Source organism: Herpailurus yagouaroundi, unplaced genomic scaffold, assembly GCF_014898765.1.
Source record: "Herpailurus yagouaroundi ecotype Mexico unplaced genomic scaffold, PumYag 162, whole genome shotgun sequence".
Classification (NCBI taxonomy): Eukaryota; Metazoa; Chordata; class Mammalia; order Carnivora; family Felidae; genus Herpailurus; species Herpailurus yagouaroundi.
In genome coordinates this window covers 49,831,425-49,856,939 of record NW_024412403.1, presented here as the reverse complement: position 1 = coordinate 49,856,939, position 25,515 = coordinate 49,831,425, and the positions used below count along the sequence as shown (strand labels likewise).

General features: G+C 35.7%; 1 protein-coding gene across 8 annotated transcripts in view; it reads left to right on the top strand.

Moving 5' to 3' along the window:
* SENP7 (SUMO specific peptidase 7) overlaps positions 1 to 25,515 on the top strand; it is a 154,259-nt gene that overhangs the window by 25,898 nt on the left and 102,846 nt on the right. For 7 of the 8 annotated variants that reach the window (XM_040484379.1, XM_040484378.1, XM_040484381.1 and 4 more), the window contains one exon: positions 9,624 to 9,721. The exons of the other annotated variant lie outside the window; for it this stretch is intronic. In XM_040484379.1, coding sequence (XP_040340313.1) covers positions 9,624 to 9,721 — 98 coding nt within the window. The remainder of the gene's footprint in view (positions 1 to 9,623; positions 9,722 to 25,515) is intronic. 8 annotated transcript variants of the gene reach the window in all.

Here is a 25,515-nt window from a genome sequence, read left to right as displayed (position 1 = left end):
TCATTAGGAATGTCTCCTCTTTCACTTACGGTTTTATTTATTGACTTCTCTTTCTTTTTTTTCTTGGTGAGTTTAACTAAAGGTTTGTCAATTTTGTTTATCTTTTAAAAAAAATTTTTTTTAACGTTTATTTATATTTGAGATAGAGAGAGACAGAGCATGAACGGGGGAGGGGCAGAGAGAGAGGGAGACACAGAATCAGAAACAGGCTCCAGGCTCTGAGCCATCAGCCCAGAGCCTGACGCGGGGCTCGAACTCACGGACCGCGAGATTGTGACCTGAGCTGAAGTCGGATGCTTAACCGACTGCGCCACCCAGGCGCCCCATTTGTTTATCTTTTCAAAATACCAACTCTTAATTTCATTGGTTTCTTTCTTTCTTTCTTTCTTTCTTTCTTTCTTTCTTTCTTTCTTTCTTTCAAGTTTATTTGAGACAGAGAGAGAGAGAGCACAAGTGGAGTAGGAGCAGAGAGAGAGAGAGAGAGAGAGAGAGAGAATTCCAAGCAGGCTCTGCACTATCAGTGCAGAGCCCGATGTAGGGCTTGAACTTATGAACTGTGAGATCATGACCTGAGCCAAAGTCAGACGCTTAACCAACTGAGCCACCCAGGCGCCCTGGTGTATAATTCTCTTTATACGTTGTTGGACTTGATTCTTTTGAGATTTTTACATCTATGTTTGTAAGAGAGATTGTGTAGCTATATTATCTTGTAATGTATTTTTCTGGTTTTGGTATTAAGGTAATGCTGTCCTCAGAATGAGTTTGGAAGTGTTCCTCTGCTTTTGTTTTTTGGAAGAAATTGTTGAGAATTTGTATAAATGGTTTCCTTAAATGTTTGGTAAAATTCACCAGTGAACCAGTCTGGGCCCAGTGCTTTCTGTTTTTGAAGGTATTAAATATTGATTCAGTTAATTTAACAGCTACGAGACAATTCAGATTATGTATTTCTCATTGTGCAAGTTTTGGTAGATTGTGTTTTTAAAGTTACAGGCCCAGTTTATCAAATATGTGGGAGTAGAGTTGTGTCTGGTATTTCTTTATCATTTTTATATAGTGTCCATGGGATCAGTAGTGATCACCTCTCTTTCACTTCCTATATTACTAATTAGAGCTTGTCTTTTTTTCTTAGTTAACATGGGTAGAAGTTTGTCAATTTTATTGATCTTTTTAAAGAAGCAACTTACAGTTTTGTTGATTTTCTCTATTGATTTCTTGTTTTCAGTTTTATTGATTTCTGTCCTATTTTTAGAAATTTTCATCTCCTTTCTTTGAAATTAATTTGCTCCTCATTATTTTAGTTACTAAAGATGGAAGTTTAGATTATTGATTTTAGAATTGTCTCTTTTTTTAACAGATGCATTCAATGCTATAAGTTCCCCTTTTAGCATATGAGCTTGAGAAGAATGCATATTCTTCTGTTTTTAGATGAAATATTCTATAAATGTTAATTGGATACAATTGATTAATGGTGTTTTTCAGCTTAACTCTGTCCTTATTGATTTTCTGCTGGATCTGTTTCTAAATGAGGGGAATTGAAGCTATAATTGTTGATTCTTTTATTCGTCTTTGTATTTCTATTGGTTTTTGCCTTATGTATTTTGATGCTCTGTTGTTGAGTACATATACATTAAAGATTGTTATGTCTTCTTGGAGAATTGACCCTTTTATCATTATGTAGGATGTCTCTTTATCCCTGTATCTTCCAAATTTGATAATTTTTCTTTCTCTGAAGTTTGTTGAGTCTGAAATTAGTATTGCTACTCTAGTTTTCTTTTGATCTCTGTTAGAATGGTATCTCTTTATTCCTTTACTTTTCATCTGTTTGTGTCTTTATATTTAAGGTGAGTTTATTGTGTACAATGTATAGTTGGGTCTTTTCCTTTTTCTTTTTTGGATTGATCTTTGAATATTTAACCACTTTTCTGTCCTGGAATAAACCCTAATTGGATGTATTGTAGTATTCTTTTTATGTATTACTTGTTTTGATCTAGTGATTTTTTGTTGTTGTTGTTGAGTGTTTTTGTTTATGCTTATCACAGATACTGGTCTTTAGTTTTCTCTTCTTGTACTGCCACTATATGGATTCAGTATCAGTGTAATTGCCTTATAGAATGAATTGAGAATTGTTCCCTTCTCTTCTAGTTAATAGAATAGAGTGTTTAGAATTCATTTTATTCCTTACGTAAATGTTTGTGTGAATTTCTAGGAAAACTCTCAAGGTCTACAGGAGCTAGGAGTTAGTGGGAGGGAAGGTGGTAGCTGTGTTTGTAAAAGGATAGCAGAAAGGTTGGTGTGACACAGCTGTTCTATATCTGGACTTAGGTTGCAGTCACAGAGATGTGCACATATGATAAAATTGCATTGAACTAAATATGCATGCACACACAAATGTATGTGAAATTTGGGGTGCCTGAGTGCCTCAATAGGTTAAGTGCCCAGCTGTTGATTTTGGCTCGGTCATGGTCTCGTGGTTTGTTGGATTGAGCCCTGCATTGGGCTCTGCACTGACAGCATGGAGCCTGCCTGGGATTCTCTCTCTCTCCCTCTCTCTCTGCCCCTCCCCCGTTCATGTACACTCTCTTTCAAAATAAATAAACACTTAAAAAATTATTAAAAAAAATAAAACAGGTGAAATCTTGATAAGGTCATGGATTGTGTCATTGTTAATTTCCTGGTTATATATTTTTCTAGAGTTATGCAGGGTGTTTGGGGAAAACACTGAGGAAAATTGCTTGAAGAGTATACAGGATTCCTCAGACATTATCCCATAATTCATCTACTGGTTCACTAGATACTGGTTAGCAAATAACTTCAGCTCATGGTTTTTGTCAAGTGTTTTCAGTGTTGGCATTACATGTTTCTTACTTTGGAAACTGGGTGAAGAATCAATAGAGTTGAAATTCTGATTTAAAGTTAAATGAACATACATAAGAAGGTAAGGAAAATAAGCTAAAAAGAGACAGGGAGGCAAACTATAAGAGACTCTTAAATACAGAGAACAAACTGAGGTTTGCTGGAGGGGAGGTGGGTAGGGAGATGGGCTAAATGGGTGATGGACGTTAAGGAGGGCACTTGTTGGGATGAGCACTGGGTCTTATATATAAGTGATGAGTCACTGGGTTCTACTCCTGAAACTAGTACTATGCTATATGTTAACTAACTTGAATATAAATAAATGAATGAATGAATGAATAAATAATCAATCAATTGGGTTGCCTGGATGGCTCAGTTGACTAAGCTCCTGACTCTTGATTATGGCTCAAGTCATGCTCTCATGGTTCGTGAGTTTGAGCCCCGCATCGAGCTCTGTACTGACAATATGGAGCCTGTTTGGGATTCTCTCTCTCCTTCTTTTTCTGCGTCTCTCTTACTCTATTGAAATAAATAAGTAAACTTAAAAAATATATAAAAAAAAAGTTAAATCCAGACCAGTAATCTCAATTGGTTAGAAAGTCATCATATATTTTTATTTCAATAAGCTGTGATAGTGGTAGTGGTTGTGAACAAAGTATTTTCCTTAGGATACAACTTTAGTTCTTTTTTAATATTTAAGGAAGCACTCAGTTGAGGTTGTAAACCCCACACCATCTAGAATGCATGTAGGGTTGATTTTGTTCAAGCAAACTTTTAGTCAGGATACTATGGAGTTTTTATTTTAATTAGCATTATATTTTATTTTGGCATTTTTCTCAGAATGAAAGCTTCAGAATTAGGTAACTGAATGCTTTGATCTTGTTTGTAAACAAAGTCTTTTATTCTTCCAAAAGCTTTTTTCATATTTAAATTAAAATTATTTATACCATCTTAAGTTTCATAGTGTGGTCAGGTAGCTTTCAAAATATGTATGTGAATAAATTCCCATTCATAATCAGTTTGTAGGATAAATCTTTGTTATCTGATTTTATTTTTCAGAGCTAGTGTATAATAGGTTCACAGACTAAAAGAAAAACAAATCATAATTTGTGAAAAATACAAATTATTAACCCAGCCTGTAATTCTTATATAATTTTTAAGAAGAAAATATATAAATATTTTAGTGTGATAATATCTGTAAGAAACAATTGATCAAAGTCTAAGTGAATTTTGTTATCATTTGATAATATCTCCAGATATACTTCAGGTTACCCTTAAATATGATAGGATTCAAGAATTTGGAGTTAATGACATTTTAATTAATTTCCTTCCTATTAGTGTTATCTCCTATTTGTCCCCATGAGTTCATTTTGGTGTTCATTCCCTTTTTGGTGGGAATAATTTTTTTTTTTCCTATATAGAATATATAGTACTATAGGTTCAAAGACTAGTACTTTCATTGTTTTGCACATAGAGGCAAACTTTTTTACAATATGATAGTGGAGTACAAAAAATTCAGTAACATAAAATGTGAAGGCTGCATTTTATTGTGAGATTAATGGAATATTACAAGGACCTAATTGGACAGTAGTTTTGAGAGTTCAGCCCTTAAGCCAAATCATTCCCAGTCCTGGTGGTAGTTTTGATGTAAACAGATAGTATAATTCATTGTGAGAAGTCTTATCAATAATAGGGATATACAAAACTTATAATGGTGTTGTAGAAGAAATTGATTCACTCTGCTAGAGGGTGAGAAAGGTTTCTTGATGGTACTAGATTGGGGCTTAATGGACAAAGAGGATTAGGGAGGGCAAAGCACATTCTAGTAAAAGGAAACAGATGGTGAAGGATGAAACTGCTTGGCTCTGTCAGGGAACTACAAATAATTTAGTATGGTCAGAATACAAGATGTATGGGAAACAGAAGTGAGAAATGAAAACAATTTTTTTTCCCCCATCCTATAGGTAGTCAGGATAGAAATTTAAACAAGAGAATGATAACAGTTTTGCATTTTTTAAAGATTTAACTGTCATGATGGACTAGATGCTAGAGTAAGGGAGTAAGAGACCATTGGCAGGGAATCCCATTAGTTTAACATTGTAAGAGTCCAGGTGACAAATAAGAAGAGGCAGAACTAAGACAGTGATAACGAAAATGGAGAGAAGATATAGTTTTAATCTTGTTATATTGATACATTTACATTTTGTAGAGGAATGGGAGTGACAGATATATGTTTAGGTTGATATCTTGGAGATTTTTGAGAATTTGTATAATTTAGAATTAAAGCATTGGAAGAAACATAGGCTTTTATGGGAGTCAGACCTGGGTTCATTGGTCAAGCCTCACTTACCTTTGATTAAAGTGATATGTTTTATACCATGCAGGGCTGTGATGATAAGGAGATAACATAATGCTTGGAAAATTAAAAAGGATGTTTATTGAAGGCTGTCATGTTCAGGACAGTGTTTTGTTTTTCATTACTTAAAACATTTTTTTTCTTTTGTTAAATGACTTTTTTTTTGTACAGGTGGAAATGAATTGGTTTACTTTTTTATTAATTTTTTAGTTTTTATTTAAAATTTAGTTAACATATAGTGTAATATTAGTTTTAGGAATAGAATTTCATGATTCATCACTTACATAAAACACCGAGTGCTCGGGGTGCCTGGGTGGCTTGGTCGGTTAAGCGTCCGACTTCGGCTCAGGTCATGATCTCACGGTCCGTGAGTTCGAGCCCCGCGTCGTGCTCTGTGCTGACAGCTCAGAGCCTGGAGCCTGTTTCAGATTCTGTGTCTCCCTCTCTCTCTGCTCCTCCCCTGTTCATGCTCTGTCTCTCTCTGTCACAAAAATAAATAAACGTTAAAAAAATAAAAAAATAAAAAAAAAAACAAAAAGAAAACACCCAGTGCTCATCATAAATGCCCTTCTTTAAAAAAATTTTTTTTTAATGTTTATTTATTTTTGAGAGAGAGAGAGTGCAAGCTGTGGAGGGTTAGAGAGAAAGGGAGACACAGAATCTGAAGCAGGCTCCAGGTTCTGAGCTGTCAGCACAGAGCCCATTGCAGGGCTTGAACCCACAAACAGTGAGATCATGACCTAAGCTGAAGTTGGACGCTCAACTGGAGCCACCCAGGTACCCCACAAGTGCCCTTCTTAATACACATCACCCATTTTTCTCATGCCCTGCCTACTTCCTTTCTAGAAATGCTCAGTTTGTTCTCTATAGTTAAGTCTCCTATGGTTTCTCTCTCTCTTTTTTTTTTAACCCCTTATACCCCTCTGTGTTGATCTATTTTGTTTCTTAAATTCCACATTTGTGTGAAAAGATATGGCATTTGTCTTTCACTGACTGACTTATTTTGCTTAGCATAATATATACTCTAGCTCCATCCACATCATTGCAAATGGCAAGATTTCATTTCTTCTTATGGCTAATATTCCATTGTGTGTGTGTATGTATGTGCGTGTGTGTATGTATATGTGTACACATAAATACACACCACATCTTCTTTATTCATTCATCAGTTGATGGACATTTGGGCTGTTTCCATAGTTTGGCTCTTGTTGATAGTGCTGCTATAAACATCGGTGTGCATGTGCTCCTTCAAATTGGTATTTTTGTGTCCGTTGGGTAAATACCTACTAGTGTAATTGCTGTGTTGGAGAGTAGTTCTGTTTTTAACTTTTTGAGGAACCTCCATGCTGTTTTCCGGAGTGGCTGCACCAGTTTGCATTCCCATCAACAATGTAAGAGGTTCCCTTTTCTGTGCATCCTCGCCAACATCTGTTATTTCCTGTGTTGCTAATTTTAGCCATTCTGACAGGTGTGAGCTGGTATTTCATTGTGGTTTTGATTTGTATTTCCCTCATGATGAGCGATGGTAAGCATCTTTTCATGTGTTTGTTAGCCATCTGGATGTCTTCTTTGGAAAAATATCTACTCATGTCTTCTCTCCCTTTCTTCACTGGATTATTTGTTTTTTGGGTGTTAAGTTTGATAAGTTCTTTGTAGATTTTGGATACTAACCCTTTATCCGATAGGTCATTTGCAAATTATCTTCTTCAATTCTGTAGGTTGCCTTTTAGTTTTGTTGAGTGTTTCTTTCATTGTGCAGAAGCTTTTTATCTTGATGAAGTCCGAATAGTCCATTTTTGCTTTTGTTTTCCTTGCCTCTGGCGACATGTCTAGTAAGAAGTTGCTATAGCTGATGTCAGAGAGGTTGCTACCTGTGTTCTTCTCCAGGATTTTGATGGTTTCCTGTCTTACATTTAGGTCTTTCATCCATTTTGAATTTATTTATTATTATTAGTTTTAATGTTTATTTTTGAAAGAGAGAGAGAGAGAGAGAGCGAGCAGGGGAGAGGCAGAGAGAGAGGGAGACAGAGGATTCAAAGTGGGCTTTGTGCTAATAGCAGAGAGCCTAATGAGGGGCTCAAACTCACAAACTGTGAAATCATGACCTGAGCTGAGGTTGGACACTGAACATACTGAGCCATCCAGGCATCCCTTGAATTTATTTTTGTGTGTGGTGTAAGAAAGTGGTTTAGTTTTATTCTGCATGTTGCTGTCCGGTTTTCCCAACAATGTTTGTTGGAGTCTGGCTTTTTTCCCCTGGATATTCTTTTCTGCTTTGTCGAAGCATTATTTTTTTATCTTTTAAAAATTTTTTTAAATTGTGGAAAAAATAACAAAATTTATCATTTTAACCATTTTTTAAATGTTTATTTATTTATTTTGAGAGAGAGGGAGAGAGAAAACATGAGTGGTGGAGGGGCAGAGAGAGAGAGAGGCAAAGAGAGAATCCCAAGCAGGCTCCATGCTGTCAGTGCAGAGCCTGATGTGAGGCTTACACTCATGAACCATGAGATCATGACCTGAGCCAAAATTAAGAGTTGGATGCTTAACCAACTGAGCCACCCTAGCACCCCATTTTAACCACATTTCTAGTCATTCATTCATTCATTCATTCATGAGAGCATGCAAGTGAGTAAGGGGCAGAGAGAGAGGGAGAGAGAGAGAATCCCACCAGGTGCAGAGAGAGAGTGCAGATCCTGGAGTGTGATTCAAGCTCATCTGATGCAGGGCTTGAGCTCACGAACTGTGAGATCATGACCACAGTTGAAGTCGGAGGCTTAACCAACTGAGCCACCCAGGCATCATATTTACAACAACTTTTGATGCCAGATGTGTGTGGATTTCCTCCACCCATCAATCCTCTGTGACACCAACTGGGTATCCTACAATTTAATTAAATTCTGACACTACTTGGAAATAGTGTCAGATCCCACAAGTTAAGGGCGCAGTCACACAAGACTGCTCCCACAGCACTTCAAATGCCAGTCACAAGTCCAGCTGTCACTTTGTTTGTGATGAACTGGTTATAAATCTGAAGTTCCACAGCTTCACCCCTCCCCACCACAGGTTCAATTAATTTATGCTAGAGCTACTAAGAGAACTCAGGGAAACACTTATATTTATCAGTTTATTAAAGGATTTGACAACATAACACCACTGAAGAGCCAGATGAAGAGATACATAGGGCGAGGCCTGGGAGGGTTTCATAGACCAAATAATATAACAAAAGATGCTCCTATCACCCAGTAAATTACAAGGGTTTCAGAGTTCTAGGCCAGGAACTGGGGGCAGAAACCAATATATATATATATTTTTTGTTCTTTCACAGTCATAAAGGGTCATCCATGTAGCATGTGTCAATTTCTTTTTTAAGACTGAATAATATTTCATTGTATATACCTCATTTTGTTTATCCATTCACTTATTGATGGGACACTTGAATTGCTTCTATCTTTTAGCTGTTGTGAACAATGCTGCTATAAACACAGTGTACAAATCTCTCAGGAGTAAACTGTTTTATTTTGATTTTTTTGATTTTTTAAAATAAGTTTGTTTATTTTGATTGAGACAGAGCACTAGTAGGGGAGGGGCAGAGAGAGAGAGAGAGAGAGAGAGAGAGAGAGAGAGAGAGAGAAAGAGAGAGAGAAAGAGAGAGAGAATCCCAAGCAGGCTCTGTGCTGCCAGCTCAGAGCCCAGCGTGTGGGGCTGGAACCCACGAAACCGCTCACATGACCTGAGCTGAAACCAAGAGTCGGTTAACTGACCAAACCACCCAGGCACTCCAGGAAAACAGTGTTTTAAACTGACTACATATATAGTCATGTTTATATCCTTGTGAGATAGCTGTTATTGCGTCTATTTTCAGGTAAGGTAACTAATGAAGAGAAGATAAATAATTTATTTGTCTAGATTGATACTGTTTTGTATTAAATAATTTTAACTTTTGTGTCTAGTTAGATTAAATATAAACCCTGTTAATAAGATGTCTGACTCTTCCCTAAAAATTTCCATGCAGCAATTCATCGGGAGCAAGTTGTAATCGCTTTCAATTATTATAAATATGGTAACTTCAAAATCACAGGTCCTATTTAACTTGGTATATAATAATTTCTATTGTTTTTTTTAAACTCTTTGAAAAATTTTATAGTTATATAAGCTTTAAAATCTCAAAATGTTGGTTTCTGGACTAAATTTACCTTGCGATTTTTAAATATCTTTCTTCTACTTTTTTGGTAGACTTAATTTCTACACTAGCAAAAGAGCCAGGTGGGTTTGTAGACTGCACTTGTTTTCCTCTGTGAATTACTATGAATTTGGCCAATCATCTTGAAGTTTTATATAAAAAACAAACTTAAATGCCTCTTAATTATCATATTTTTATACTTAGTATTAAATTCCATTTTTCCCCCACCAGTGGAAAAGAAGCCTAAGAAATAAGGTCCTCTCTCTAGACCATAAAAGTAGAAAAAGTGTTCGTGGGCGTCCTGTCACCTCTAAGACATCACCAGAAAGGTAAGATATATGTGTGTATGACATAGGATGGGCTTATATTGTGTATAAATAGTGTGACTGACCATGGTGATTCATTTAGGTTCTTTGGATCTCAGATACATAATTTTGAAATACAAGGACTGAATTCAATGTCCTCTAAGGTTCAAGTGTGAACTTTCTGTGATTCTAAGTCATCTTAACTCTTTTCTTTTTGTGCATTTGGAACATCTTGATAAACTTTAGCTGATAAAACAATAGTTACATATAGACTTGATTATAATGCTTGATTCATTATTTGTGGTCTGCAGTAAAAAAGATGCTGAATTTAGCACTTAGTGTTAGTAAATTATGATTATACTAGAGTTAAATATTTGGGAGATTCAAATTGCAGTTATCAGAAGGAATTTAGAGCATTTCAGGATTGGATATTTGTAAATAATTAAAAAATTGTTCTATAAAAGAGTGTTGAATTGTCTTTTATGGAATAGTGAATGAATAAAAAAAATGAGTGTAGCAAAGTAAAAGTTGTAATTATTGGGAGGTCACACAAATTAGAAGACTAATTGAAGTTCTTAAATTTATGTCAGAGCACTTTGTAAGGTACTTAGTCTTATTCTCCCTTTTCGAGTAAATTGTCTATAGGAAATGAAAAACATTGGTATTCCATATCCTTATCACTACTTAATTCCCTTCCTTCCTTCCTTCCTTCCTTCCTTCCTTCCTTCCTTCCTTCCTTCCTTCCTTCCTTCCAATGTCCTTGTGGGTGTAAACCTGTGTCTCATTGTGGTTTTGATATGCATTTCCTAATGACGTTTGTCTTTTTATGTGTTTGTTGGTGATTTTTATATCTTCTTTGGAGAAATGTCTACTTAGATTTTTGCCATTTTAAAATTGTGTGGATATGTTTCTGTTGAGTTGTAAGACTTCTTTATATATTCTGTATACAAGTCTTTAACAGATATATGGTTTGCAAATACTTTCTCCCATACAGCTTTTCACTTTTTTGATGTTGTCTTTTGAAGCACAGAGGTTGTTTTCATTTTGATGAAGTCCCATTTATCTATTTTTCTTTTGTCATGGTGCTTTTTGGTGTCATGTCTAAACTATTGCCTAATCTCAGGTTAGAATGAGTTATTCTTGAGTTTTCTTCTAAGGGTTTTAAGGTTCTAGTTATTAGAGTTAGGTCTTTTATTCATTCAGAATTAATTTTTGGATATGATATGAAATAGGCATCCAAATTTATATTTTTGTTTGTGAATATGCAATTGTCCTAGCACCATTGGTTGAAGAGGTACCAATGTTTTGGGGTAACTTTGATTAAAATCAATTGCCTACAAATATAAGGGTTTATTTCTGGATTTGGAATTTTATTCCATTGATCTATATGTTTGTCCTTATGCCATTACCACTGTGTCTTGATTACTATAACTTTGCATTAAGTTTTGAAATTAGAAAGTGAGAGTCTTCCAGCTTTATTGTGTTTTTCAAAATTGTTTCAGTTGTTCTAGATTTATTGCATTTTCAGTTGAATTTTGAATCAGGTTGTCAATTATAACAAAAAAGCCAATAAGGATTTTGAGAGAGGATGTGTTAAATCTGTAGACTAATTTGGGGAGTTTGGCCATCTTAATATTAAGTCTTCTGATTCATGAACATGAGATATATTTCCATTTAGATCCTTTTTAATTTCTTTCTGCAGCTTTTGGTAATTTATTTTCTTCTTTTTGATGATGTTGTGGAATTGTTTTCTTTTTTTTTCAACTTTTTTTTTTGTTTTTTTGTTTTTTGTTTTTTTTAATTTATTTTTGGGACAGAGAGAGACAGAGCATGAACGGGGGAGGGGCAGAGAAAGAGGGAGACACAGAATCGGAAACAGGCTCCAGGCTCCGAGCCATCAGCCCAGAGCCTGATGCGGGGCTCGAACTCACGGACCGCGAGATCGTGACCTGGCTGAAGTCGGACGCTTAACCGACTGCGCCACCGAGGCGCCCCTGGAATTGTTTTCTTAATATTATTTTCAGAGTGTTCATTATTAGTGTATAGGAATTCACTTGATTTATGTATGTGGACATTATATGCTGTGATCTTGTTTAAGGCTTCCTAGTTCTAGAAGTTTTTAGTAGATTGCTTGGAGTTTTATACATAAAGACAGTTTACTTCTTTATTTCCAACTGGATGCCTTTAGTTTTTTTTTTCTTTGCTTAATGTTCTGGTTAGAACATCTAGTATGATATAGAATAGAAGTGGTGAGAGTGGACATTTTTGTTTTGTTCCCACTCTCAGAGGGAAAGCATTCGGTATTTTACCATTACGTGTCATGTTAGCTAGATTTTCATAGATGCTTTGCTATGGTTTGAATGTTTGTGTCCCCTCAAAATGTTTATGTTGAAATCCTAATGCCCAGTGTGATGGCATTTGGAGGTGGGGCCCTTGGGAGGTTAAGTCATGAGGATGGAGCGCTCATGAATGGGATTACTTCCCAGCCTCCAGAACATGAGAAATGAATGTCTGTTGTTTATAAGCCACCCATTTTATGGTATTTTGTTACAGTAACACAAATAGACTAAAGTATGCTCTTTTTCATGGAGGAAGTTCCTTTCCATTCCTAATTTGTTTGAAGCTTTTTATCATGAATGTGTGTCAGGTTTTGTCAAATGCCTTTTTTGCATTCATATCATGTAATGTGTATCTTTTAATTAATGTGTTACATAAATTTATTTTTAGATCTTAAGCTAAATTTGCATTCTTGAGATAAATCCCACATGATCCTGATTTATGATCCCATTGATATGTTGCTGGATTTAGTTTGCTAGGATTTTTTTGAGGATATTTTCATTTGTATTAGGAAGAGAAATTGATCAGGAGCAGTGGCTTAGTTGGTTAAGTGTCCGACTCTTGATTTTTGCTCAGGTCATGATCTCATGATTTGTGAGATTGAACCCTGCGTCAGGCTCTGTGCTGACAATGAGGAGTCTGCTTGGGATTCTCTCTCTCCCTCTTTCTTTCTGCCCCTCCCCCACTCACATTCTCTCTTACTTTCAAAATAAATAAACTTAAAAAAGAAGAGAAATTCATCTGCTGTTTTCTTATGTTGTCTTGTCTGGGATTTGGAATCAGGCTAATACTGACCTTGTAGAATGAGTTGGCAGGTGTTTCCTCTTCCTTTGTTTTCTGGAAGAATTTTTGGAGAATTGATGTTAAGTTTCTTTAAATTTTTTTTGTTACGATTTTATTTTATTTATTTATTTTATTTTTTATTTTTTTACGATTTTATTATTAAAAATTTTTTTTTAATGTTTATTTTTTTTTGAGAGAGACAGAGACAGAATGCAAGTGGGTTAGGGGCAGAGAGAGAGGGAGACAGAAGCAGAAGCAGGCTCCAGGCTCTGAGCTATCAGCACAGAGCTGATGTGGGGCTCGAACTCACAAACCGGGAGATCATGACCTGAGCCGAAGTCGGATGCTCAACCGACTGAGCCACGCAGGTGCCCCACTATTTTATTTTTAAGTAATCTCTACACCTAACATGGGGCTTGAGTTCATGATGGTCAGAGTTGCTCGCTCTACCAACTGAGCCAGCCAGGCACCCAGGTTTTTTTTTTTTTTTTTTTTAATGTTTATTTATTTTTGAGAGAGAGAGAGAGAGAGAGAGAGAGAGAGAGAGAGAGAGAACAAGTGGGGGAGGGGCAGAGAGAGAGAGGGAGACACAACATCTGAAGCAGGCTCTAGGCTCTGAGCTGTCAGCACAGAGCCTGTCAAGGGTGTCAAGGGGCTGAAACCTATGAACCATGAGATCATGACCTGAGCTGAAGTCGGATGCTTAACTGACTCAGCCACCCAGGCACCTACCCCTCCCCCCCCCCAAAATTTTTCTTTAAATGTTTGATGAAAGGCACCAGTAGGCCATGTGGACATTGGCATTTTGCATGTGTATGTGTGTGTGCCTGAGGATATCACGTTACAAGTTTAAATTTTTATTTGTTACAGCTCTATTCAGATTTTCTGTTTTTTTATGAGTCAAGTTTTTTTTTTTTTCCAGTTTTAATTTAAGAAATTTCTACACTCAGTGTGGTGCTCAAACTCACAACCCCGACTACAAGAATTGCATGCTCCACTGAGTGAGCCAGCTTGATAGCCATGTATGAGTCAGTTTTGGTACCTTGTGCCTTTCTAGGAATTTGTACATTGTGTAAGTTATCTAATTTGTTGGCATACATTTGTTCAAAATACTCTCTTACAGTCTTTTTAATTTCTGTAATATTGTTAGTGATCTCTTTTTCTTATTTACAAATTTGCATCTTTTTTTCCTCTCTTTTTCTGTTCAGTCTCCCTAAAGATTTGTTAATTTTGTTGATCTTTTCAAAGAACCAACTTTTGATTTAATCAATTTTGTCTCTTGGTTTTCTGTATTCGTTTTCATTTATTTCCACTATAATCTTATTTTCTTTGTTTTTGTTTTGGAAATAGTGCTGCTTTTTCTAAATCTTAAGGTGTCTGGTAAGGTTATTGATTTGAGATCTTTCTTCTTTTCTAACATAGCCATTTTGCAATTTTAAAATTTCCTTGAGCACTGCATTAGCTGCATCTCATAAATTTTGGTGTGTTGTGATGTTCTATTCATTAATCTCAAAAGTATTTTCTAAATTCTGGTATGACTTTTTTGACTCATTTGTTGTGAAAATGTGTATTATTTAATTTCTGCATTTTTGAAAACTTGCAAGATCTTATTGAGATATAATTGACATAACATTATATTAGTTCAGGTGTACAATGTAGTGATTCATTATTTATATATATTGAGAAATGATCACTATCGTAAGTCTAGTTAACGTCTATCACCATGCATAGTTATACATCCTTTTCCTTGTGATGAGAACCGTTAAGATTTACTTTCTTAGCCATTTTCAAATACATGATATAGTTTTATTAACTACAGTCACCATGCTTTATATTATATTCTCATGACTTACTTACCTGTTGTTAATATTTAACTGAATTCCATTGTGGTCTGAGAACATTCTATATGATTTCCTTTAAAAAAATTTTTTTTAACTTTATTTATTTGTCTTGAGAGAGAGAGAGAGAAAGAGAGAGCACAAGTGGGGAAGTGACAGAGAGAAGGAGAGACAGGACCCCAAGCAGGCTCTGGACCATCACTGCAGAGCCTGATGCAGGGCTCAAGTTCATGAACAGTAAGATGATGACCTGAGCCGAGATCAAGAGTCAGATACTTAACCGACTATGCCATCCAGGCGTCCCTGTATGGTTTTCTTTCTTATAAATTTACTGAGTTTCATTTTATGGTTTTGCATATGGTCTTGCTTGCAGAATGGTTTGTGTATTTGAGAAGAATGTGTATTCTGTTCCTATTTGGTGGAGTGTTCTATAGATATCTGTTAGATTGAATTGGATGATATTATTATTCAAGCTCCTGTTATCTTTGCAGATTTTCAGTCTAGTATATCTATCCGTTACCAAGACTGGTGTTTTGAAGTACCTACATATTATTGTTGAAATGTTCATTTCTCCCTTATGTTTTGTCAGTTTCTGCTTAATGTATTTTGTGGTCCTGTTGTTAAGTATATGTGTATTTGTAATTGGTATATCTTTCTGATGAATTAACCCTTTTATTTTTGTCTATTTTTGTTTGTTTTAAAGTCTATTGGATCTGATGTTCATATAACTACTCCGTTTGTCTTAAGGTTGCTGTTTGCATGGTACACCTTTTTCCATCCTTTTACTTTGAACCTATTTATTTCTTGGAATCCAAATTGTCTCTAGTTGAGAGCCTTTAGTTGGATCTTGCTCTAGTGGTTTTGGGCTGCTATAGTAAAACACCATAGACTGGGTGGCATATAAACAACAAATAATTATTTTTTATAATTCTAGTGGCTGGGAAGCCCATTATCATGGCACCAGAAGGTTCAATGTCTGAGAGCTTCTTGGTTCGTATAGATGGCATCTTTTCATTGTGTCCTGAAGGGGTGGATGGGGCCTCTCTTAAGTCTCCTTTATAAGCGTACTAATACCATTTATGAGGGTTCCACTGTCGTGATCTATTCACTTCCCAAAGGCCCCACTCCTAATACCATCATTTTGGGGGTTTAGGATTTTAACATATGAATTTTTAAGGGAAGCAAACATTCAGAACATAGCAGATGTGGATTTCTCATCTCTTCTGGAAATCTCTGTCTTTGGACTAGATTGTTTACTCCACTCACATTTCATGTGAAAGTGTCAGTAGGGCCATGCTTCCTCTGAAGGCATTAGGGAAAGATTTATTCCCTGTCTCTCTCTTCTCTTTGGGCATTCCTTGTACTTTGGATGCATTACTGCTGTCTTATCTGTTTACATGATCTCTGTGTGTGTCCTCACATTGTCATATGTGTATTTCTGTTTCTATGTTCAATTTGCAGTTTTTAGAAAGACACCAGTCATAATCTATTACGGCCTTATTGCCATTATTTTAATTTGATTTCTGTGAAGACAGTATTTTCAAATAAATTAACATTCTGAGATACTGGGGTTAAGAGTTTAGAATGTCTTTTGGAGGGGGGCACAATTCAACCCCAGACAGACACCTTGAACAAGGGAGAGGAACTGAGCTTCTTTTGGGAATAGTAATTTCTTTTTTTAAGGAAATGAATTGGCAGCCTGTCAGTTTCCTTTTTCTCATTCTTTATTGCTTCTTAAAAATTCAGTCCTTCTTCAGTGACCTGCAATTAAAATGAATATTTGTTTTTTTGTATTACCTTTGTGTTTGTGTGTTGCTTCTAATTATAGAATTATTCAGGTTTTCTATTCTTTTTTTTTAAATCAACTTTATTGTGTATCATTTACTTAGAGGAATATATGTCAATTATAACTTTTTATAATTTTGTCAGATATATTGCTTTTTTATTATAAAATTTACACAACATAAAATTTACTGTCTTAAAAAAATTTTTTTTAAATGTGTATTTATTTTGAGAGAGAGAGAGACAGAGTATAAGATGGGGAGGGCCAGAGAGAGAGGGAGACACAGAATCCGAAGCAGGCTCCAGGCTCTGAGTTGTCAGCACAGAGCCCGACATGGGGATCACACCCATGAACCATGAGATCATGACCTGAGCCGAAGTCAAATGCTTGACCAACTGAGCCATCTAGGTGCCCCATAAAATTTACCATCTTAACCATTTTTAAATACATAGTTCAGTAGTTTTAAATCCATTTCTAATGTTGTACTAACATCATCACCAACCATCTCTACACTTTTCATCTTGTACTACTTATACTATATACCCATTAAACAGTGACTCCCAGTTTCTCCCTTATAGCCCCAAGCAACCACCCATTCTACTTTCCATGAATTTGACTACTTTAAGTACTTCATGTAAGTGGAATCATTCATTATTTATCTTTTTGTGGTGGGCTTATTTTACTTAGCATATTGTCACCAAGTTCATTCATGTTGCAACATGTCAGAATTTACTTCCTTTTTAGGCTAAATGATATTCCATTGTGTACTTATGTTATACACATGCTGTTTTGCTTAGTCATTCATCTGTCAATGGACACTTGCATTGCTTCCCCATTTTTGCTATTGTGAATAATGGTGATATGAACATGGCTATATGAATATGTTTTCGAAACCTTGCTTTCATTTCTTTGAATTTGGGGTATATATCCCCAAGTGAAATTTCTGGACCATATGGTAAATCTGTTTTTGATTTTTGAGGATCACCATACTCTTTTCCATAGCAGCTGCATCATCTTATATTGCCAGTAGTAATGTGCTACTTTCTCTGCATCTTCATCAACACTTACTTTCATTTAATTCATAATAGCCATCCTATGTGAAGTCATAGGTGATTGTGTTTTTGATTTGTGTTTCCCTAATAATTAGTGATGTTGAACATCTTTCCATATGCTTATGGCCATTTGTATATCGTTGGAGAAATGTTTATTCAAGTTCTTTGCCCACTTTTAAAGGTCAAGTTTTTTTTGTTGTTGAGTTTTAAGGGGTTGTCTATATATTCAGAATATCAATCCCTTATCAGATTCATGACTTGCAAATATTTTATCCCATTTTTTGGGTTGCCTTTTTGCTCTCTTGACGGTGTCTTTAGATGCTATAAAAATTAAATACTTTATAAAGTACATTTCGTTTGTTTTGTTGTTGTTTTGTTTGTTGTGTTTTCGGTGTTATATCCAAGAAATCAGTGCCAAATCCAATGTCATGGCCATGAAGCTTTTCCCCTATGTTTTCTTATATGCATTTTATAATTTTAGCTCTTACATTTAGTTCTTTGACCCATTTTGAGTTAATGTTTGTCTATGGAGTTGAGTAGAGGTCCAACTTCATTCTTTGGAATGTGGATGTCCAGTTTTTCTAGGACCATTTGTCCAAAAGTCTCTTCTTTCCCAATTGACTAGTCTTGGCACTGTTGCTAAAAAACATTTTCTATGTATATGAGAGTTTATTTCTGGGTTCCTTATTCCATTTTCTTGATCTGTGTTTGTCCTTATGCCAGTACCACACGTTTTCATTACTGTAACTTTGTAGTAGGCTTTTTTTAGTGTTTCTTTTTGAGAAAAAGAGAGAGAGAACGAGCACGCATGTGTGAGCAGGTGAGGGGCAGAGAGAGAGAGAGAGAGAGAGAGAGAGAGAGAGAGAGGGAGAGGGAGAGGGAGAGGGAGAGAGATCGAGAAACTCCCAAGGAGGGTTTCATGCTGTTAGTGTGGAACCTGACATGGGGCTTGATCTCTCACAAACTGTAAGATCATGTCATGACCTGAGCCAAAATCAAGAGTCAGATGGTTAACTGACTTAACATCCAGGTATCCCTGTAGTAAGTTTTGAAATAATGAAGTGTGAGTCCTCCAGTTTTGTTACTCTTTTTCAAGATTGTTTTGGCTATTGGGAGTCCCTTATATGAGTTTTGAGATAAGATTTTTTATTTCTGCAAAAAACATCATGACTTTGATACAGTTGCATTGAACCGATAGATTGTCTTGAGTAGTATTGACATTTTAACATTTAGCCTTCTAATCCCTGCAAATGGGTTGTGATTACATTTATTCATGTATTTTGTTTCCTCTAGCCATGTTTTGTAGTTTTAATTTTAGATTTTTTTGCCTCTTTAAGTTAGTTCCTAAGTATTTTCTTCTTTTTAGTGCTATTATAAGTGGAATTGTTTTCATGATTTCCTATTCAGATTTTTCATTGTTAAATATATAGGTATGCAGGTGATTTTTAAATTTTTTTTTTAACATTTATTTATTTTTGAGAGACAGAGACAGAGTATGAGCAGGGGAGGGGCAGAGAGAGAGGGAGACACAGAATTCGAAGCAGGCTGCAGGCTCTGAGCTGTCAGCACAGAGCCTGTCGCGGGGCCCGAACTCACAAACTGCGAGATCATGACCTGAGCCGAAGTCAGACACTTAACCAACCCAGGCACCCACGTTATGTAGGTGATTTTTGTGTTGAGTTTATATCCTATCACTTTGTTGTATTCATTTTTGAAACAGTCTTTTTGTGGAATCTTTAGGGTTTTCTACATATAAGATGATACCATTTGTGAGCAGAGATCATTTTACTTATTCCTTTTCAATTTTGATGCCTTTTTTTTTCTTTATATTCTGTCTAATTGGCTATGTAGTATGTTGAATAGAAATGGCAAAAATGAACATGCTTTTCTTGTTCCTCATCTTACAGGAAAAGAGTCTTTCACCAATAAGTATGCTGTTTGCTTGGGTTTTGCATATATGGCTTTTATTATGTTGAAGCAGTTTCCTTCCATTCCTGGTTGTGTGCTTTTGTCATGAAAGATGTTGAACTTTGCCGCTTTTTTTTTTTTTTTGCATCAATTGGGATGATCGTATTTTTTTTCTATTCATTCTGTTACTCTCATCTTTTTAGTGACCAATTTTTGTAGGTTGAACCATTCTTGCATTACAGGAATAAATCCCATTTGGTCATGGTGTATAGTGTTTTTAATTTGCTGCCAAATTTGGTTTGTTAATATTTTGTTGAGGATTTTTTGAAACAATGTTCATAAAAATAATGGTCTTTAGTCTTCTTTCCGTGTGGTGTCTTTGTCTGGCTTCAGTATCAGGGTAATGCTGGCTACATAAAATAAGTTGGAAATTATTATTATTAAAAAAATTTTTTTTTGATGTTTGTTTATTTTTGAGACAATGCGAGAGACAGAGTGCAAGCAGTGGAGGGGCAGATAGAGGGAGACACAGAATCTGAAGCAGGCTCCAGGTTCTGAGCTGTCAGCACAGAGCCCGACACAGGGCTCGAACCCACGAACCGTGAGATCATGACCTGAGCCTAAGTCGGACGCTTAACCAACTGAGCCATTCAGGTGCCCCTAAGTTGGAAATTATTTTCACTTCCATTTTTGGGACGAGTTGAGAATGATTGCTGTTCTTCATAAAATTTTGAAATTCACCAGTGAAAGCATCAAGGCCAGGGCTTTCTTTCCTGGGAGTTTTGATTACTGATTCAATCTTCTTACTATTTTTAGGTCAAGTCAAATTTTCTGTTTCTTTGTGATTCTATCTAGGTTTTTTTGTTTTTAGGAATTTGTCCATTTTATCTATATTATCTAATTTGTTGAGATACAGTTCATAGTACTCATTTATAATCCTTTTTATTTTTGTGGAATCATTAGTAATGTCCCCACTTTCATTTCTGATTTTAGTTATTTGCATCTTCTCTCTTTTTCTTAGCTCATCTAGCTCAGGTTTGCCATATTTGTGAACAGACTTTTAGTTTCATTAATTTTTTCTATTGTTTTTCTTCCCCCCACTTTTTTTTTTTTAATGGTGCCCTGCCCAAGGTGGAGCTTGAACTCAGACCCCTGAGATCAAGAGTCAGATGCTCTACCCACTGAGCCAGCCAGGCACCCCATTCTCTTATTTTTCTATTCTGTATGTCATTTGCTCTGTTCTTTATTATTTCTTTTTTTCTGTTAGCTTTGAATGTAGTTTTTTTTTTTTTTCTTCTGGTTCTTCAAATTATAAAGTTGTTGATTTGAGGTCTTTATGTTTGTAATGTGAGCATTTATAGCGAAAAACGCTTCTTGGTACTAGTGTTCTTGTTGTGTTTTGCTAATTTTTGTATAAATTTTGTATGTAGGCACCCCTATTTCCTTATAGTTTTATCTCTATCTTTTTCAGTTTTTGATTTCAAAAAATTAAATCTTTTATATTTTTGAATTTGTTTTTGTTTCTGTTTTCATTCATCTCTTAAGTATTTCCTAATTTGTGATTTCTTCTTTGAACCATTGGTTATTAAAAAGTATGTTGTTTAATTTCCACAAATTTGTGAGTTTTCCAGTTTTCCTTGTGTTAATGAGTTCTAACTTCATTCCATTGTGGTCAGAGAAGATGCTTTGTGTGATATCTTTCTAAATCTATCGAGACTTAATTTGTTCCCCAGAATATGGTCTGTCTTGAATAATGTCTTATGTGCACTTAAGAAAAATGTGTATTCTCTTGTTGGATGGTTTGTTTCGCGTATATCAATTAGATCTAGTAGGTTTATTGTGTCTTTTAAGCCCTCTAATTTCTCTTTTTCTGTCAGATTGTTCTATCCCTTATTGAGAGTGGGGCATTGAAGTCTCCCAACTATTATTGTAGAACTGTCTATTTTCATTTTCTATTAATTTATTATTTATATATATATTGTTTTTGGCGATTTGTTAAAGTTTATTTTTGTGTTTGAGAGAGAGCAAGACAGCACGAGCATGCTAGTGGGAGAGGAGCAGAGAGAGAGAGAGAGAGAGAGAGAGAGAGAGAGAGAGAAAGAGAGAATCCCAAGCAGGCTTCGTGCTGTCAGCTCAGTCTCATAAAATGTGAGATCATGACCTGAGCTGAAATCAAGAGTCGAATGCTTAACTCACTAAGCCAATCAGGTGCCCCAATTAATGCTTTATATATTTTGATAGTTTGTTATTAGGTATGTAGATGTTTATAATAGTTAGATCTTCTAACTCTGTTATACCTTGTATTAATATATAATTACATCTTTGTGTCTTGTAGTCTTTTTTTGATTTTGTATTTTGTCTGGTATCAATATAACCTTGCTCTCTTTTGGTAGTATTTGCATGGAATATCTTTTTCCATACTTTGACTTTTAACCTGTCTTTGGATCTAATGTGAATCTGGTGTAGAGAGCATATAATTGGATCTTTTTTTTAGTCATTCTGTCACTCTTTGTCTTGGAGAGTTTAATCAATTTACATTTAAAGTAAGTAGTGATGAGGAGTGACTTATTTCTGTCATTTTTCTGTTAATTTTACATGTCTTACCCTTTTCTTTGGTCCCAACTTTCCTGCATTATTCTCTTTTTTTGCTTTGTGGATTTTTTTTTTTTTCATAGTGAAATGCTTAACTTCCCTTCTCATTTCCTCTTATGTAGCTATTTTCTTATGGTTATCACGTGGGATTATGTTTAACATTATAAAGTTGTGGTACTCTAACTTGAATCTCTACTTACTTATCTTGAATAACACGTAAAAATTCTATTTCCTTATAGGTTTTAAAACAATTTTTATTTAAGTTTTTTTATTTTGAGAGAGAGAGCAAGTGGAGTAGGGGCAGAGAGATTGAGAGGGGACAGAGAATTCCAAGCAGGCTACACACTGTCAGCATAGACCCTGATGGTTTTCTTTATATTATGTAGAAAACAAAATTTGCAGTTATAAACGAAAGTTGAAGTAATACTAGCTTTTAGACTAATTTTTTTTTATTTTTTTATTTATTTTATTTTTTTTTATTTATATATGAAATTTATTGTCAAATTGGTTTCCATACAACACCCAGTGCTCATCCCAAAAGGTGCCCTCCTCAGTACCCATCACCCACCCTCTCCTCCCTCCCACCCCCCATCAACCCTCAGTTTGCTCTCAGTTCTCAACAGTCTCTTATGCTTTGGCTCTCTCCCACTCTAACCTCTTTTTTTTTTTTTTTTCCTTCCCCTCCCCCATGGGTTCCTGTTAAGTTTCTCAGGATCCACATAAGAGTGAAACCATATGGTATCTGTCTTTCTCTGTATGGCTTATTTCACTTAGCATCACACTCTCCAGTTCCATCCATGTTGCTACAAAAGGCCATATTTCATTTTTTCTCATTGCCACGTAGTATTCCATAGTGTATATAAGCCACAATTTCTTTATCCATTCATCAGTTGATGGACATTTAGGCTCTTTCCATAATTTGGCTATTGTTGAGAGTGCTGCTATGAACATTGGGGTACAAGTGCCCCTATGCATCAGTACTCCTGTGTCCCTTGGATAAATTCCTAGCAGTGCTATTGCTGGGTCATAGGGTAGGTCTATTTTTAATTTTCTGAGGAACCTCCACACTGCTTTCCAGAGCGGCTGCACCAATTTGCATTCCCACCAACAGTGCAAGAGGGTTCCCGTTTCTCCACATCCTCTCCAGCATCTATAGTCTCCTGATTTGTTCATTTTGGCCACTCTGACTGGCGTGAGGTGATACCTGAGTGTGGTTTTGATTTGTATTTCCCTGATAAGGAGCGACGCTGAACATCTTTTCATGTGCCTGTTGGCCATCCGGATGTCTTCTTTAGAGAAGTGTCTATTCATGTTTTCTGCCCATTTCTTCACTGGGTTATTTGCTTTTCGGGTGTGGAGTTTGGTGAGCTCTGTGTAGATTTTGGATACTAGCCCTTTGTCCGATATGTCCTTTGCAAATATCTTTTCCCATTCCGTTGGTTGCCTTTTAGTTTTGTTGTTTGTTTCCTTTGCTGTGCAGAAGCTTTTTATCTTCATAAGGTCCCAGTAATTCACTTTTGCTTTTAATTCCCTTGCCTTTGGGGATGTGTCGAGTAAGAGATTGCTACGGCTGAGGTCAGAGAGGTCTTTTCCTGCTTTCTCCTCTAGGGTTTTGATGGTTTTCTGTCTCACATTCAGGTCCTTGATCCATTAGACTAATTTTTTTTTTAAATAAAATATTAGTCTGTCAAATCATGTGGAAAACAAAAAACGGAGTTTCAAACCAAAGTTACACCATTGCTCATATATTTACTTTTTATTTATTTTTTTTTTTTTTGAGAGAGGGAAAGTGCAAGTGGGGGCGGGGCGGGGGGGAAAGAGAGTAGAAGAGAGAGAACCTTAAGTAGGCTCCACACCCAGCATGGAGTTCGACATGTGGCTGGATATCACCACCATGAGATCATGACTTGAGCTGAAATCAAGAGTCGGATACTTAACCAAATGAGCCACCTAGGTGCCCCTCATGTATTTACTTATATTGAGATCTTTATTTTCTCATATGGTACTGAGTTAACTGTGTGGTGTTGTTTTGTTTCCCCTTGCAGGATTCTCTTGAGCATTTGGTGCAGGGCAGGTCTTATGGTTGCAAACTGTCAGTTTTCATTTGTCCAGGCATGTCTTAATTTCTCTCTACTCTTGAAGCACAGTTTTGCTGAATATAGGATTTTTGGTTCATGGGTTTTTTTCTTTTAGAACTTCAAATATATCAAGCCATAGCCTTCTATCTTCCAAAATTTCTGATGAGAAATCTTACTATCTTGTTGAACATTTTTGTATGTGACAAATCACTTCTCTTTTGCTGCTTTCAAGTGTGTCTTTCAGGAGTTTGATTATAATGTGTCTCAGAGTGATAAACGGAAGACACTAAAAGTAAATTAGAAATAGAAACAACAAATAATACAAATTTTATTTATTTGTAAATAAAACCTTCATTGAATTATTTTAATTTGAATACGCTCTTTGACTTTTTTGTGTGTCCCTCACTAATAAAGTGCCAGGCACAGATGTTCTCAGCCATGCCATGATGTAGATATTGTTTATTCAAGGGAAAGTGATATAACCTCTAAGACAGTTGCTTATCTGTGAAATTAGGAGAAAAGTCATCAATTGCTAATTCTTCTGCCTGCTCAAATCTGCTTTTGAATCCCTCTAGTGAATATTTTATTTTAATTACTGTACTTTCAGCTCCAGAATTTTTTTGGCTTACTTTTTGGTGTTCAGCCTCTTTGTTGGTATTTCTATTTTGTTCACAAATTGCTTTCTTGACTTTTCTCAGATCTTCTTACATTCTTTGATCATTCTTAAGACAATTGTTTTAAAATAATTTGTCTAATAGATCTGATATCAGGTCTTATTCAGGGACAATTTGATTGATACATTTTTTTTCCTATGAATGGGCCATACTTTCCTCTTTCTTTGTCATATTATGATTTTTTGTTGTTGAAAATTGGACATTTGAATCTAAAAATGTGATAATGTTGAAAATCAGATTCTGTCTCTTTCCCAGGGTTTGCTGTTATTATTTTTTATTTTGTTTATTTCATTCATTTATTTATTTTTTATTGTTGTAGGCTGTCTCTTTGTCAAAGTTCATTATATCTATAAACTTATGGTCTTTTCAGGTTTTGTTTGAGCCTGTGCCTTTCCCTATGTATACGTGGTAACTTTCTAATTTCATCCTTTTATGCATTCACTTTTGAATGTTTTAGTGTTTAATGTATGGCTCCTAAATGGGGAAAAAGGGAAGAATTAAGAGATGAAAAAGGGGCATTAGCTTTTTAAATCCCCTGGAAGTCACTTCTAGAAAGGGTGAAGCTTGCAGAGATGGAGGGAGGTGCAACCACAATGATTGCTTGCCTCTTTTTCTGCACCTCTGACATAAGAAGCAGTAATCAGTGATCAGAGAACAGATCCCTGATATTTAAAGGATAAGACCATTTTTTCTCCTTTGGTTCCTACAATGCTGTGAGTGTAAGCTGTTCCTGTAACATATGCTCAGCTGTTGCTGAGGGTCTGGTGGCTTGG